Genomic DNA, 15,855 nt, shown 5'->3' with positions numbered 1-15,855 from the left:
GAAGACATACATAGCCCAACAAAATCCATCGTGCACGCCATGAACTTTCAATCGAACAGGATTGTGATGCACGCGCATGCATGCACGCATACGATTCGGCGCGAAACGTGTCCTTGGATTTGACTCATTGGAGCATACGTACGTACAAGATAGACTAGTGCATTACGATATATATCCATCCGATTATGATGGGGGTACTCCGGAGGCCATACATACATGACGATGCACGCGATCGTGGTGGAAAGGGACATGACATGACATGCATGCGCTACCGATTGCTCTACATGGGAGGCAATGGCGATGCGTGCATGTGCATGTGCTTGTCTGAGAGTGTCCCATACATTTGACTTTTGCATGTGCAAGTGGTTCTGCGCTGCGGTGGCAAGAAACCCACACGTCGCAATGGAGCCAAACATTTGCAGTATACCGTAACCGAGAAGATCGCGACAAGGCACTGCTTCCATCGAGGAAGACTTTCAAGTGTTGCCGGTGGCAAAATGGACAGCCACCAAGAGCGTGCACAGCATCTTAATTAGTTCAACTCAAGAATAAGTCTTGATAACATTTTTTGAATGGTTGCAACATACCGACACAAGAGATCACACCCACCAATGAATGGTTGCAACATAACTGCTGGCAATTTGTCATGTAGGCTTTTTTTTTATCATATGTCAAGTAGTAATAAATCAATAGAGAGCGTGAGGTTTCATATTTTCCAATGTGAAAATGAGAGCAAGCTTTCATATTCTCTCACCTCCTATTGGTTAACCCTCATGACAATCAACCATTTGAGTACTTGTATGATATATTGTATATCGGTGACATGGATATCTTACCAAGAGGCTAACCAAGAAATTGCTTAAGATGCTACCTCAAAAAAAAAAAAAACTTGGAGATGCTTTTAGCAAAATCTCGGTCATCCTATTTGCCGCTCTTTATGGCATTTTGTCGACCAATCACATGTGCAGTTAAAGGTGCGATGCGTATGGGCACGCCCAACCTAATTACCACATGGACGATTTTCTTCAGTATCCGCCTTTTCAGCGGCACGAGTAAGAATTAGATATGAGGACAACTCGGACGGGAGCGACTATGTATCGCTTACAACGACTCCTACGTGAGAGTTGCCTGTGGCACCAGATAAATTGGTAGGGCCTAGCTAGCTAGAAGCTTACTTATCTAGCAATCGTGTGTAACCACAGCCATACGATTTTTTCCACATTTTTTAAAACATTGTAAAATACTACTTCTCCATTTCTAAATAAATTATTTTTAATTTTTTATTATTATAAATTACATATGGATGTATATAAATATACTTTAGACTGTAGATTCATTCATCTTGCTCCATATGTAGTGCGTAGTAAAATCTTTACAAAGACTAATATTTATAACTGAGGGAGTATGTTTCAGCACTTAAAATTACTGGAAGAAAAATAAAAAAAACTGTGTAGTTTACAAATGTTAACACGGTGTAAAAACTTGTTAACGTAATCTAAATCAGTATTGATAACATTAAAGAAACTATTGTGAACATTTTAGAAAGTTCAAGCGTTCCAAGAAACATGTACTCCCAATATATGCCGCTGGAGTAGCCAAAGTGCCGCTACTCCAGTGACATATATTCCGATACAGATGGAGTACATACCATTTAAAATAATGTTTATATAATGTGAAAACTTTCTTGTATTTTTTTTAATTTGTTCACAAAATATATACTATATTTTTAAAATTTGACGAGTTAAAAATATGTTTCGGACATTTACAAAATTATATTTATACAATATAAGCAAACTTTTGCATAGTATAGTTTTCTGTTATTTCATAAAAATATTTCAACGGTATTTCAATAATGTTTAACACATATTAATTATTTTTTTGCAAAAAATGAAGTATGTATTTACAAATATTAAATGTGCATACAAAAATGTTTTAGATGTATAAAAACATGTACAGTTTGTATGAAAAAATTGCTTTCACTTGTATTATTATAATGTTTGACATGTATTAAAATAAAATCAAATATATTACTGGGAAATTAATCGTGGCTTAAAAAATGATAAACATGTATTAAAAATCAAAATATATTACTCAGAAAATTAATCTTGTATTTAAAAATGTTAACCATGTATTAATTTGTCCCTGATTTACTCCCTCCATTAACTAATATAAGAATGTTTAGATCAATAAATTAGTGATCTAAACGCTCTTATGTTAGTTTATGGAGGGAGTATATAAAAAAATACAATAAGTATGAAATCTGTAAACACGTGTATAAAAAAAGAAAAACAAAGAAAAAGAAGAAAACCCAAGAAAATATGGAAAACCATATAAACCTGATACAAAACTTTAAAAACAAATGAAATCTTAACAAAAACTGCCAAAACCGGAAAGAAAAACATAGGAAAGGGAAAAACGAAGAGAAAAATACAATCAAAACCAGACAAATCCATCATGTACACAGGAAAGAAGAAGAAAAAAAAAATCCATTAACTGCTGCGAGTACACAGCATCTTCTGGTTTGCTAACCACAAAGAGAAGAAACAGCCCGGGCCAGTTAGGACACAGCAGAGGGGAAACCTTTTGGGCGGACTATTGAAAATCACCATAGGCGATATATATCCATGGCGAACTGCGCGTCCGAACGTTACCGAACATTTTTATAAATTCAAGAATAATTTTGGAAACAGGCGAACCTTTTTTAATTTCGTCAACATTTAAAATACAAGATTTTAAAAAAATGTACAACCATTTTTAAAAATTGATGAACATTTTTTACTTCAAGCACAATGATGATTTTTGTACCTTTTTTAAACAGAAACATTTTGTGAAGGAGGCTGGGAGGTGCAATATGGGCGTGATGCATGATCGGTTAGTTGGTGCAAGTTCCGACAGTGTGAATCAAGGGAGTACCGCAGCCCGATCGACGTGGGAGTGGGGCAACAAAAAAGAGGAAGCGAGGTACGAGGATACAGTGGGAGGGAATCAGGGATGACTCGAACTCAGTTGGTTGAATTAAGCCCTAAAACCTTGGACAAAAGTGGCCATGAAAATTAAATAACCACGCCATTGATCACGTCGTCATGTTTGAGTTTGCGCTTAATATGGTGGTGCACCAATGGAGTATTTACAGCCGGCCCAAGAACCATATTGCAACTGAACCCCTCAAGATCAGGGTTTTTCTTTGGTTGAAGATCAAAAAATGCATTATTACCAACTATAATCTTATCGAAAGAGGTAAAATTGGAGATTTTGTAAAATGTACGACCATTTCTAAAAATTGATGAACATTTTTTTACTTCAAGGACAATGTTCATTTTTGTACCTTTTTTAAACACAAACATTTTTTGAAGGGGGCTTGGAGGTGAAATGTGTGCGCCATGCATGATTGGTTCATTGGTGCAAGTTCAGAAAGTGTGGATCATGGGAGTACTGATACGTCTATTTTGTATCATGATTTTCTAATGATATTTATGTTATTCTTGTCATTATTCCAACATTATGATATAATTCTTATGGCTTTCCTCTCGGAATTTACAAGGTACATCACACATAGAAAAATTGCTGAAAATTAGTATTCTAGACCTGAAAACCAAGGAAGAGGCTAAAATTCACTGGACTTTAAATGACCTGAAACTTCATGAAGAATTTTTGTGGAATATATGAAAATTATGGAGCAAAAAATATACCGGAGGGGGGGCCATGCCAACAGGGCGCCCCCACCCCCCTGGATGCGCCCTGATGGCTTGGGACCACCTCCCTGGTGCCCTGACCTCCCTCTTCTATTATAATTTGAGTTTTGACCTAAATAAATGAGAAGATACTTTCGGGAAGAAGGGTCACCGTGTTGAGGCGGAAACCTAGGCAGAGGCCCTTTTGCTCTCCGAGAGAGCGATTCTGCTTGGGAAATTTCCCTCCGCGAGGGGGAAATCAGAACATCGTCATCACCAACGCTTCCTCCTTCGTGGGAGGACCAATCCTCGTCGGCATCTTCGCCAGCACCATCTCTTCTTAAACCCTAGTTCATCTTTTGTATTCAATCTTTGTCTCAAAACCTCAAATTGGTACATGTGAGTTACTAGTATTGTTGATTACATCTTGTATTTGATGCTAATTGGTTTATTTGGTGGAAGATAATATGTTCAGATCCTTATTCATAATTATTACACCTCTGATCTTGAACATGATGATGATTTGTGAGTAGTTACTTTTGTTTCTGAGAACACAGGAGGAGTCTTGTTATATGTAATCATATGAAGTTGTTATTCGTTTGGTATCTTGATGATATGTATGTTGTTGCTTCTCTTAGTGGTGTCGTGTGAACGTCGACTATACGACACTTCACCATGTTATGGGCCTAAGGGAAGACATTGTGGAGCAATAAGCAGATGATGAGTTGCTAGAGTGAGAGAAGCCGAAATCCTGGTTTATGCGTTATTTCATAAGGGGCTGATTGGGATCCACATGCTTGTTGTTATGGTTAGATTTATCTTAATTTTTTTTCGTATTTGTGGATGCTTGTGAGAGAAGGTAACCCTAAGTGGGTTACCGGTCCACCCACTTATGAAATTATCAAAGTAACGAACGTGAATCAACTCAACATGATGAACTTGACGAGACCGAAATTCTCACGTGTCCTCAGGAGCGCTTTGCTTCGTATAAGGGTACTTTCAGACCTGTCCTTTGGTACAAAAAGGATTGGGCTATCTTGCTGCACACTTGCTACTATTGTTATTTATCACTTGTTATGAATTATCTTGCTATAAAATTATCTATCATTGTTACTCACAACATTTACAGAGAATACCTTGAAGAAAACTGCTTATCATTTCCTTCTACTTCTCGTTGGGTTTAACACTCTTATTTATCGAACGGATTACGATTGATCTCCTATACTTGTGGGTCATCAAGTACCGCTGCATACTAAACAGAGGGAGCGAGGTACGGGATGCAATGGGAGGGAATCAGGGATGACTCGAACTCAGTTGGTTGAATTAACCCCTAAAACCTTGGACAAAATAGCCACGAAAATGAAATAACTACAACACTGATCACCGTCATATTTGAGTTTGCACTGAATACGGTGATGCACCAACAGAAGATTTACACCCGGTCCAAGAGCCAGATTGCAACTGAAGCTACCCCTAAAGATCAGGGTTTTTCTTTGGTTGAAGATCAAAAAATGCATTATGACCAAATACAATCTCATCAAAAGAGGTTGGACTGGTAATGAGGAGTGCCATTTATGTGGGGTTATAGGAAGATTTGCAGTTAATGCGTGGCGCTCATCCTTAGCTGAAGTGCTGTCTCCATTCTGTGGAGGCTTGTTTTGGCTCTCTTGTTCTGTAATTACTGAAGTTTAAAACTTAGTCGGTTTGGTTGCTCTGATATATCTGTATGTTAGCTCGTTGTGTCTCTTTCTTTTTTCTTTAATGAAAATAGACGAGGAGGCTCGTCGTTCAAACAAACAGAAAAAAGTAAGATCATCATCATGGTATAATAGTTGCACTACTTTCTTGCTTCCAAGGATCAACAGTAACACATTTTGCACCACAAAAAACACTTTGATGTTACACCACCATTTCACCTATAGTAACATCATCGCTAATTAGCGGCGATCACCTGACCTGACCACCTCCTTAGAATGAAACAATCTGCACCGGAAGAACGCTATACTTTCAGCACCGCACTATGTTCAGTGTCGTCGCTGCTGCTGCTCCTGATCACTGCTTGGCGTTGCCGAAGAGGGTCCGAAGAACGGTGTCTCCTAGCCCGGGGACCGGCGACAGGAAGTGCCCGGTCTCGGGGAGCTCGTGGTAGTTCACCCAGCTGAGCCGGCTGGCGATGTGCCTCTGCAGCACCACCGGCACCAGGCCGTCCTCGTCGCCCTGCCAGATGTGGACAGGGCATGGCGGCTTCGGCAGGCTCATCGGGTCGAACTCCCACTTGCCGAACATCACCATCATGTCGCGGTAGTACGACTCATGGATGCCCTGCTGTGTCGCCAGTTCCATCTTCTGCAAAGATCAGAGATATCTCGTTAGGTAAGATCGGAAGCAATGCCGTTCGATGTGGTGACAACAATGGTGGAGTCGAGGTCGACCTGCTGGAACGTGCCGTCGGCCTTGAGCTTGGCGCGGATCTCGGCGTCGCGCTTGTTTGGGAGCGGGGTGGTGCCGGCCACAACGGTGGAGGTGGGCAGCCAGCTCTGGTCCATCCACCAATGGAGGATGCCAGGGGCATAGTGCGACACACGCAGCGCCCACTGGTCGCCCACCTCCTGCTTGTTGTAAACTTCCGCGGCGAGATCGGCAGGGAAGCCCGGCCACCAATGGTTCACCACCGGCGCCATCATTGCAGCTCCAGCAATCCTGCATCGCGGAGTGATCACCATTTATCAAACCCTATTGTTGTTGTTGTTGTTGTTGCCACAAACAAGTTAGTATTAGCTGCTTGGTCTGCAGCAGAGTTCTTTGGCATGACTGGCACTGCGCTGTTTACCTTTCAGGGATGTATTTGAGGGCGCCCCAGACAGCATGGCAGCCGAGGGATATGCCGATCAAGTAGAATTTAGGGCCCAATCCTAGCGCGTCAGCGAGCTCCTCGACGTCGAGCGCAGCGCTTTTCACGGACCGGTTAGGGTTCGGGTCGCTCTCGCCGTAACCAGCACGGTCGAAACCCACCATGTACACACCTAGCTCTTCAGCCACTTCCTGCAAGCCCACATCAGGTTCACACGTTAGTATCCGAGACAAAATGCAAAGTAAGCATCACGGCGTAAACATGCTCATTGTCTAATTGGAACATTCCATACAAAGAATTAGTCAGCACTTGCATAACAAGAGAAAATCTTCAGTCTTCTCGGCGATAAATAACAACGCGTGTGAAACGTTCAGCATATATGCATATGACATGGTCAATGTCATCAAGTAGTTCAAGATGGCGTTGGTATTTTGTCAAGCTAAAACAACTATATTAGTCATCGTCATGTCACCAGCTAATCCGAGTTTAAAATGATGCTGTTGAAATAGTACTACTAGTTGCATTGAGTTCTCCAGCAGAGTAGTAATCTGAAATTCCAGCATGGTGGTAATGCAGTCCACGAAGCATGAATGTTTGCTCTGAATCCTCTGCTTCCATGGCCAACCAAACTGCACATTCGTGCTTCCTTGAGTAGTAACAGGACAAAAATTCCTTGAAACATCCAAAGAAAAGGTAAGGCGATCTTCTCCATTGGATGATCCCCAATTCGGCAATCCAATCCACTAAGAACAAAATCTCCTGCTTTGCAAGCCTTACGCCTGCCGCGGCGGCTGAAGCTGAAATCGCTTTCCTACTAGCTACTACTAGGATGCAGGCGCAACGGAGCGCCGGAGAAGCGGTGGACTGGACTGACCGGCGAGGGGCGGATGGTGTCGTGGCGGGAGCCGGTGAAGCCGTGGGAGAAGACGACCATGTAGCGCGCGTCCTCCTTGCGCGCCCCGGACTCGGCGTAGGCGAGGTGGCGGCCGTCGCTGAGCCTCACCCTGGGCGCCGTCACCGGCGGCCCGCCGGGCGTCCCGCAGATCCGCGGCGGCGGCGGCGGCTTGACGGCCCCGTAGATCCACCGCCCCAGCGGGCCCGTAGATCCACCGCCCCGGACCCTCCTGGCGCCGCAGCTCAGCACCGGCGCTTTGCAGAGCAGCTCCATTGCCGGGCGTGGCGCGATGGATGTGCTGGAGCGGCCGGCCGTCTCCCCTCTCCTAACCGGGCGCTAGTAGGAGGAGGAGCAGGAGGAGGGATCCGCTGGCCTTAAAATGGTCACGTGTGAGACGAGACGAGACGAGATGAGATCCACCCTCGGTCGCGGTGAAGTGAAGCTGCCGCCATTAATTCTTGCACCTCCACGCGTTCCACGGGGTTCCATTCCATTTCCACAGGTCATCGTCGTCTAGAAGATCAAGCTGAGGCTGGCATCTCGTCGAGGTGCGGTGGGGAGCAAAGCAAAACTGGCATCTTTATTCTTCTCCGGTTGCTCCTGGGCCAACCACACGCCGACAAATTTGTGCTCGCCAGCCCGGCCGGTTGGAATCCATGAGATTCCGTCAAAAAATGGAACTTGATACTTGTCCATCTTTGAACAGTCCGGCCAAGAAAGACACCGGAGAAGGTTACTTGGAAAGCTTGGGCTCAACAGCTTGCTTGCTTGCTTGCTGGCCTGACCGTTTATGCAGACGTCGACGTGCATGTACTGTGTGTATGTATGTATGTACCGTTGCTTACACACTAACCTAATCAACTGTGCTGTTGAGCCAACTAATCTAATTATTAATCTATCATCACCGTGCTGTAGATGACGATACGATTAAGGTGGCGAGCGATACCCTTTCTTTCTTTCTTTCTTTTGGCCTCGCTTTCGAAATTAAAATCAGATGGAAATTATGACTCTGACCTGCCAAAGAACACAAAGAAAACACTGGGCTACCAAACGTTAACGACTTTTTCCCGGGAGTTGGGCGCCGTTGCGATCGGAGACAGCGCTAGCTCACCGGCAGTCCCGACGAAGAAGAGAATCCATCCATCTCCCACACCCAACCCCAACCCCAACGTGCGTGCACAACAGCTCATGTACACACACACACACACGGACACACCCGGCCACGGCCAGCCTTGTTGATTCCATCAGCTTTTCGCACCGACGGCGACCGTCGCCATCACCAACGGACACGGTTTCCGCTCAGCTAGCGAGCGTACGTACGCGCTAAATCACATCATTATAGTAATCGGCCGGCGCCGGAGAGATCATAATCATTAATCAACAAACATGCGATCGACGCTGGCCGGACGGCTAGCCGGAGCTGGAGGTCAAGCCGGAGAAGGTTTGCAGTACCTGGGTGGCGCGGACGCTGTCCTCGCGGGAGCCGGTGAAGCCGTGGGAGAAGACGACCTTGAAGCGGGCCTGCTCCTTGGCCACGCCGCTCTCGCAGTAGGCCAGGTGCCGCCCGTCGCGCAGGGTCACCCGGGGCGCGGTCACCGGGGGTCCGCCCGGCGAGCCGCACACCTTGGGCGCCGGCGGGTCGGCGGCGCGGGACAGCCAGCCCGCCAGCGACCCCAGCATGGCGGCCGCCGGCGCCGGCGACATCATGTCGTCCTTGCGGCTCCTCGCCTCCTCGTCCCACACCTGCGGCATCGACGTCACCCACATGCTGGCTGGCTGGCCGGCGTTGGAGGTCGCAAGCTCTCGGCTTGGTTTGTCCTTGTTGCGTGCGCGCGCGGGCGGGCGGCGAAGGTGGGTGGTGGGATTGCTTGTGGGCGAGGCGAGGTGGTGGTGGTGGTGCTCGGTAGCTGGCTAACTCGGCTACTTATAGTCACGGTGGGAATGGCGGATAGGTGGCGGTGGCCTGACTGACTGACTGACCGGAGAGTTGGTGGGTGAGTGACCGGGCGGGAAGCGCTTTCTTCACCTACCGACTCCCGTGGCATCACACGAACGCGGATTGGACTCCGACCTCGACTTGGCCAATTAGTAGTCCTGGTTCGCATGTTAGCGGTGCACCTATGTCACGGCATCTTCAACGCGAACAAGCAAAATTCCCTGCATCTCTTCGCGGACAGGACGCAGCCTCAGTGACGTAAGGCCAACTCCACCACGCGACCTCATCCTGTCCGCCCCCGTCCGTTTGAGGTAAAAACCCAAACCGGTCGGTCCAGCACGAGACGGCCCGGATCCATCTTGCCTGCTTTGTGTCCGGGGCGACCGATTTTAAGCGCAAACTTGCGTGGGGTTTGGATCGCGGCGAACAACAAACGGACGTGCGTTCGTCCGCGTCGGGGTTGCGTGGCAAGCGGCCACCTACCTTCCACCCGCCCACATCAATGCGCACGAGCGGCCGGGCCCGCCTATCACCCGCTCAGGTAACGGTCGCGGTCCTTCTTAAATGGGGAAGCCGTGGACCGGTCGTCGCCCACACTTCCCACTACACCCCGTGGCCTCCTCGAAACCCGACACCCCAAACCCTAGCCTCGAACTCGCCGGCCGGCCGCCTCGCAACCATGGGGTTGTGGAACTACGGCCGCAAGGGGAAGCACGACCGCGAGGCTGGCTCCTCGTCGAGACGCCGCCGCGGCTCCGTGAAGGAGGAGGCCGCATCGCCACTGCGTCGGGCCTCCGCGCCTGCTCCCTTCACCATCAGCCCTAGGCCCGCCGACAAGCGCGACCGGCAGTACCTCAGCGCTGAGGTATGCCGGCGCTACTGGGAGACGAGGACAACGGTCCCATGGAGCGACGTCCACCTCCCGAACAACTGGCATCTCTCGCCGGCCGGGTCCTGATTCCGTGCTCTGGGACACGTGGCTCAGGGAAGAGCACGACGTGCGGCGCGCCTTGTACTTCGCCGGCACGGTGTCGGGGCCGCGGCGGCCACGTCGGAAGGTGCGCGGCCTCACGCCCATGTCGTCGCCTTCCCCGTCTTCGTCACCACCTCCACCTCCTCGCATGACAGCGCAGGAGGAGGCCCGGCTCATGCAGCGTGTCATGGAGGACTCCATGATCACGCATGATGAACGCCAATGGCCGGAACTAGAGGACGCGATGGCCCTCTCTACGACCGACGACGTCGTCATCCCCGAGCTGATGGAGGCGGAGGAGGTGATGGAGGACGCCCGGTGGCCGCGCTCCACCCGGATCTGGTGGGCCAGCAATGGAGCTGGTCATGCACGACTTCGGAGATGGCGCGCGCAGTGGGGGCGTGAACTGGTGCCCCACGCCGCCGCGGTCACCGGAGCGGGACTCCTCGCCACGGGAGGAGGTGGTGCAGGCACCTGCCAGCTTCCAGCCCGCCCTCGCGCACCACGGACCGCCGGCCTACGTCGACCTCGTCAGCGACAGACGTTTTTGTTATGTTAATTATGTCAACGACGGTGAAACTGGGCCATTTTGTGGCCGTGACCCTTAATTTTATGTTTTAAGTTTTTTTAACTGCGTTTATTTACTTTTTATTTAAGTTTTTCTATTTTTTTAAATCACGTCCAACACAGACATGATTTGGGGTACGGCCGAGCGGTGGGTGCATGCACGACCCAACGGACAGAAGCGGACATGGGCGAACCCATTGCCGCCCCAAACGGACAAAATCCGGTCAAACCGGACGTCCGTTTGGGATCGTGCGGTGGAGTTGGCCTAACTGCATCTGTTTTTGGATGTATGACATGCGGGCCAGCTACCTCTTTGATTCACCTGTCATAGGTCCAAAAGCAAGTGCACTAAAGTCATTGAAGCCCGGTCCTTGCGGACAGAGAACCAATCAATGCTCACGAATATGGAAAGATGACATCCAACGCTAGTCGTATACATCTAATATTTTTTATTTTATTTTTTATGTGTGCACAATCAAATAGCAGCATGCAAAGGATACATAGTAGACATTCAAATAGCCGCATGAAACACAAGTTTAAATTGAAAAGAGTTAAAATACTACATCCCAACATCTTTTGTCCCTTTTTACCGTCCACTGATGCTCAATCAGATCTTCCTTCGGCTGCTCATGAGTTGATCGATGCTGAATTTGTTGATGCATTTGAATAAACTCTTCAAATGTGGTCGGATTATGTTTCAAAAGTTTGATAGGATCACCCATGTTCTCAAATTCCAGAGCTGGGGCAGCATCGTCAACCTCATCCTTGACGATCATGTTATGCATGATCAAACAAAAGGCACCACCTACCACAAGGTCTTCAGATTTCATTATTTCACAGGTCCATGAACAAATGCAAAACGGGCCTACAGAACTCCAAATGCCCCCTCGAGATCCTTTCTAGCTGCTTCTTTTCTCTCGGCAAAGTGAGACTTTTTCTAGCCACGTGAGTTTGAGATGGTGCTGACAAAGGTAGGCCATGATGGATAAATACCGTCAACCAGATAGTAGCCCATGTTGCACTCATGTCCATTGACAGTATAGTGGCAAGGAAGAGCTTTTCCTTCAGTCAACCTCGCAAACAACAACGATAATTGCAGCACATTGATGTCATTGTGTGACCCGGGCATGCCAAACAACACATGCCAACTCCAAAGATCATGTGATGCAACTGCTTCAAGAATGATGGTGGGCTTCTTAACTTGACCTTGGTGTTGCCCTCGTAAAGTCTTTGGGCAGTTCTTCCATTTCCAATGCTTGCAGTCAATAGATCAAAGTAAACCTAACCACCCTCTTGCTCAAGGGATTGCCAAGAGCCTCTTAGTGTCTACCATAGTTGGTTCTCTCAGGTACTAAGGCCTGAACACCTCAACCACGACAGTTGCAAACCTAACCATGGAATCTCCGCGTGTGCTCTCAGACATCCGTAGGTACTCGTCCCACGAATCAGCGGTTGTGCCATATGCAAGCATCCGGAGTGCGGCAGTGCGTGTTCCCATGACATGCTTCTTCAGGATTATGTAGTAATCGTAGGACCGTAAGCCATGGTATAAACGATCGAAGACAGTCTTGCGCATCCAAAATCATCGGCGAAAATGGTCAATGAATAGTGCATCAGGGGCAGTAGTCGGCCATTAGTGTCAAATGCCCCCGCACCCTATTATGGCTGAGCAGATGACCCTTGAATGAGCCCTTGAAATAGAGAACATGCTCCTCCTCACTCTCCGAGTCTTCAAGGACCGCTTGCATCATTGTTGTCTCATCAGAGTACTCCTCCTTGTCCGATGAGACGTCGCACGACTCGACATACTACTTGTATATGTACTCCAAATAGGAATCCATTTCTAGAGAGAAGAAGGGACAAGTATTTTCAGCTCTGGTGATTCATTAAACAATTGTCGGGCATAGTGAGAATAGCAGTAGAGGACAGTATCTGGCGGGACGGTTGGAGTACAACAGTTGAACGGAGATGAAGGAGAAGTGACGGGGGCCCAACTGGAACGCTGGAGGGTGAAGGAAACGCCAAATTCCGACAGGGGTGTGGCATGGTGGCAGGGATGGTGGAGCGGCGGCGAAGGCAAGAGAGAAAGAAGGAAGGACAAAAAATGAGGAGGATGGAGTCATGGGGTCTCGGAAGTGTTTTGGGTGGGTCAAGGGTGTCAGATAGCGATGTTTCTTGTGTCCGGAGTCCAGCAAACCACCCCCAATTTTGTCTCCAATTTTCGGAATAAATCGCGTCCGGACCGCCCCGCGGATCGATATAGGCACATGTTGGATGGTTGCCGCCATCCGGACAACACGGTTCGAACGGACGTGGGCGGTTTGCGGGTTCGCCTTGGAGGTGCCCTCCGCACCCCTTCCTTCGGCCTTGTACCAGATTCCTTTTTTCATGAATACGCGAAGCTTGCGTATTTTTCATTGATAGAAAGAATTAGAGAGCATAAAGAAGAATACACAATTGGTAGAGCATATTTCTCCGTATGTGGTTTTGGTAATTGATGACAATCCCTATGGACTAATGGTTGTCTTGAGTTATATTCGAAGGATTTGTCCATAGACACTTCTTGAAGTCCATTTGTTGGTTTCAAAGAGTTTATATGATGACCAAGGTGGTACTTAAGGTTTTATGCAAATATTGGTCATAAAGACACAAGGTTGATCAAGACTAAGTTAAAGTGTGAATCAAGTTGATCAACACACAAAGTGTGCAAGATGTACCGAGAGGGATCAAGTGATCCCATGGTATGGTAAGCATTGTCCATTATGCTCTGTGTACTAACCCATGGTCTTCGTGATAGTTCTTTGTGGGGTTAGGTGTGTTTCCATGGGCTTGCGCCAAGAGGAATATCTCATACAACCCATGGAGGATGACATCAAGTGGTGATCGTCATCAAGATTGCGGTGTGAAAGTACAAGTGGAGCATCACGAAGATATCATGCTTGAAGCTTGTCGTCCATTGTGGTGGCAATGGACTCATGAAGATGCGTCGAAGAATGTCTCAATCATAGTGAGTATGGAGGAGCAATCAACTAGTCTTCATCGAGCCAACACAATCAAGAAAGGTGGTCCATCTTGAGGAAGTCAAGATCGTCATCATCTAGCTCAACTGGACTATGTGCAAAGTATAGGTTTTCCCTTGATAGGTTTTCTATTTTACCCGTCTCACGGTGGTAGTTGGGAGACTGGGTTACAGGGTAGATTTCCGTACTGTCAAGGGGGGCTCTCAAGTGAATATCTTGATCGGATCGTTTGTTGAGAGCTCAAACCAGCTACATCCTTGTATCATGTTTCTTGGTTCTTGTTTGGTGTTTCTCCTTGTGAGACAAGCTCGAGTTCATCGAAAATGGAGTCCATATGCATCTTCTATGATGTTTTCATGTTGGAGTTTTTGCTGGTTCTTCACTCATAGAGGTTTCACACCACTATACCATTGGCATTTTTATAGTGCCTCTTCTTAAGATAACCAACTAGCTTGAGTTTGCTCAATTCGGAGCTCGTATGCGAAAGATATGGCAGTTCTAGTATTCATGCTTTTCATCTGTTGCCCGAGCCGTGCCTCAGAATATCCAAGCGGTAGTACTGCTCTGGCAGCGGTAGTACCGCTCTGGGGCGGAAGTGCTCTCGCCAGTTTCGCTAGCTAGTGTTGCTGCCCGTGGGTCTCGACACTTTTCGTGTCGGACCGAGCGGTTTCTGGAGCGGTAGTGCAGGGCGGTAGTACCGCCGAGCAAGCAGTAGTACCGCTTGTTACTACCGCGCCAGAACCACTTGGTATTTGTGGGATAGGTGTGAAGCATGTCCTGAGCGGATATAGGAGGCGATACTATCTCTTATGATCAGTAGTACCGCTCCTGGCAGCAGTAGTACCGCTCCGGGTGTACTACCGGTATCTGCCTCCCTCCTTGACTGTTACCCTGTGCCCCAGCGGTTATAATGCTCCCCATTGGAGAGGTACCACCTCTAATTGGCGGTAGTAGTACTACCGCCCATGTGCGGGATGAGGGGGTAACGGTTGGATTTTCCCCTCCTATAAAAGGGGTTCTTCTTCCCCATTGAACCCCATCTTTTGAGCTCGTGTTTGCCCCCCATTGTTGACCTTCTTTGAGCTTGCTAAATCTCAATGCCTCCAATGATTCTTGCTAGTTCTTGAGGGAAGAGAGAGAGAGAGAGAGAGAGGAGATCTAGATCCACATTTCCACCAATCACTTTCTCCTATATATGAGGGGGATCTAGATCTTGAAGTTCTTCGTGTTATTCTTCGTTCTTTCTCTCATTTTCTTCCATAGCATTAGTTGTTGTGGAGGGATTTGGGAGAGAAGGACTTGGGCACCCCGTGTGCCCTTGCCATTTCATTTGGTGCATAGGTTTGAGTTTTCCACGGTGATACATGGAAGTGAAGTTTGAGAAGCTTATTACTCTTAGGTGCTTGGTACCCTAGAGCTTGTTCATCTTGGGTGCTTTGACGTCCTAGATGCTTGGTGGTGCCCCGGAGTTCAATAATTGTGGTGTAAAGCTCCGGGCAAGAGTTGGGGTCTCCAATTAGGTTGTGGAGATCGCCCCGAGAAATTGAGGTCATCTCGGAGCCACAATCCATTGTGGTGAAGTTTCGTGGTGGTGTTGGGAGGGTCCAATTAAGTTGTGCTGGTTGACCCAACCTTGTTTTTATGGGTTCGGTGACCGCCCTCAAGGGTCCCTTAGTGAATCACGACATCTTGCATTGTGCGGGTGCGTGAGGAGATTACGGTGGCCCTTGTTGCTTCTTGGGAAGCATTGTGCCTCCACACCGCTCCAAATGGAGATTAGCATCTGCAAGGGTGTGAACTTCGGGATACATCGTCGTCTCCACGTGCCTTGGTTATCTCTTACCCGAGCCCTTTACTTCTACACTCTGCTTTCTAATAGCCATATTTTTTTCTTGTTATATATCTTGCTATCACTTAGTTTTTTTATCTTGCTTAGCATAAG

The 15,855-nt window shown here is 47.7% G+C and overlaps 1 protein-coding gene across 2 annotated transcripts; it reads right to left on the bottom strand.

The window, feature by feature from the left end:
• Positions 1-5,492: 5,492 nt before the first annotated feature.
• On the bottom strand, positions 5,493-9,462 carry LOC123449924. Of its 2 annotated transcripts, none has more exons than XM_045127293.1 (4): positions 8,870-9,462; positions 6,502-6,713; positions 6,104-6,371; positions 5,493-6,017 (listed from the first exon to the last, which is right to left on the bottom strand). In XM_045127293.1, the coding sequence occupies exons 1-4, from the start codon at positions 9,182-9,184 to the stop codon at positions 5,724-5,726; spliced, it is 1,089 nt and encodes a 362-aa protein (XP_044983228.1). In that variant the 5' UTR covers positions 9,185-9,462; the 3' UTR covers positions 5,493-5,723. The 2 variants fall into 2 exon arrangements, with proteins under 2 accessions (XP_044983228.1, XP_044983229.1); XM_045127294.1 differs by lacking the exon at positions 8,870-9,462 and adding an exon at positions 7,397-8,838.
• Between the last annotated feature and the right edge of the window lie 6,393 nt (positions 9,463-15,855).

The sequence above is a fragment of the Hordeum vulgare genome, chromosome 4H, assembly GCF_904849725.1.
Source record: "Hordeum vulgare subsp. vulgare chromosome 4H, MorexV3_pseudomolecules_assembly, whole genome shotgun sequence".
Taxonomy (NCBI): Eukaryota; Viridiplantae; Streptophyta; class Magnoliopsida; order Poales; family Poaceae; genus Hordeum; species Hordeum vulgare.
This window is presented reverse-complemented; position numbering and strand designations above follow the sequence as displayed.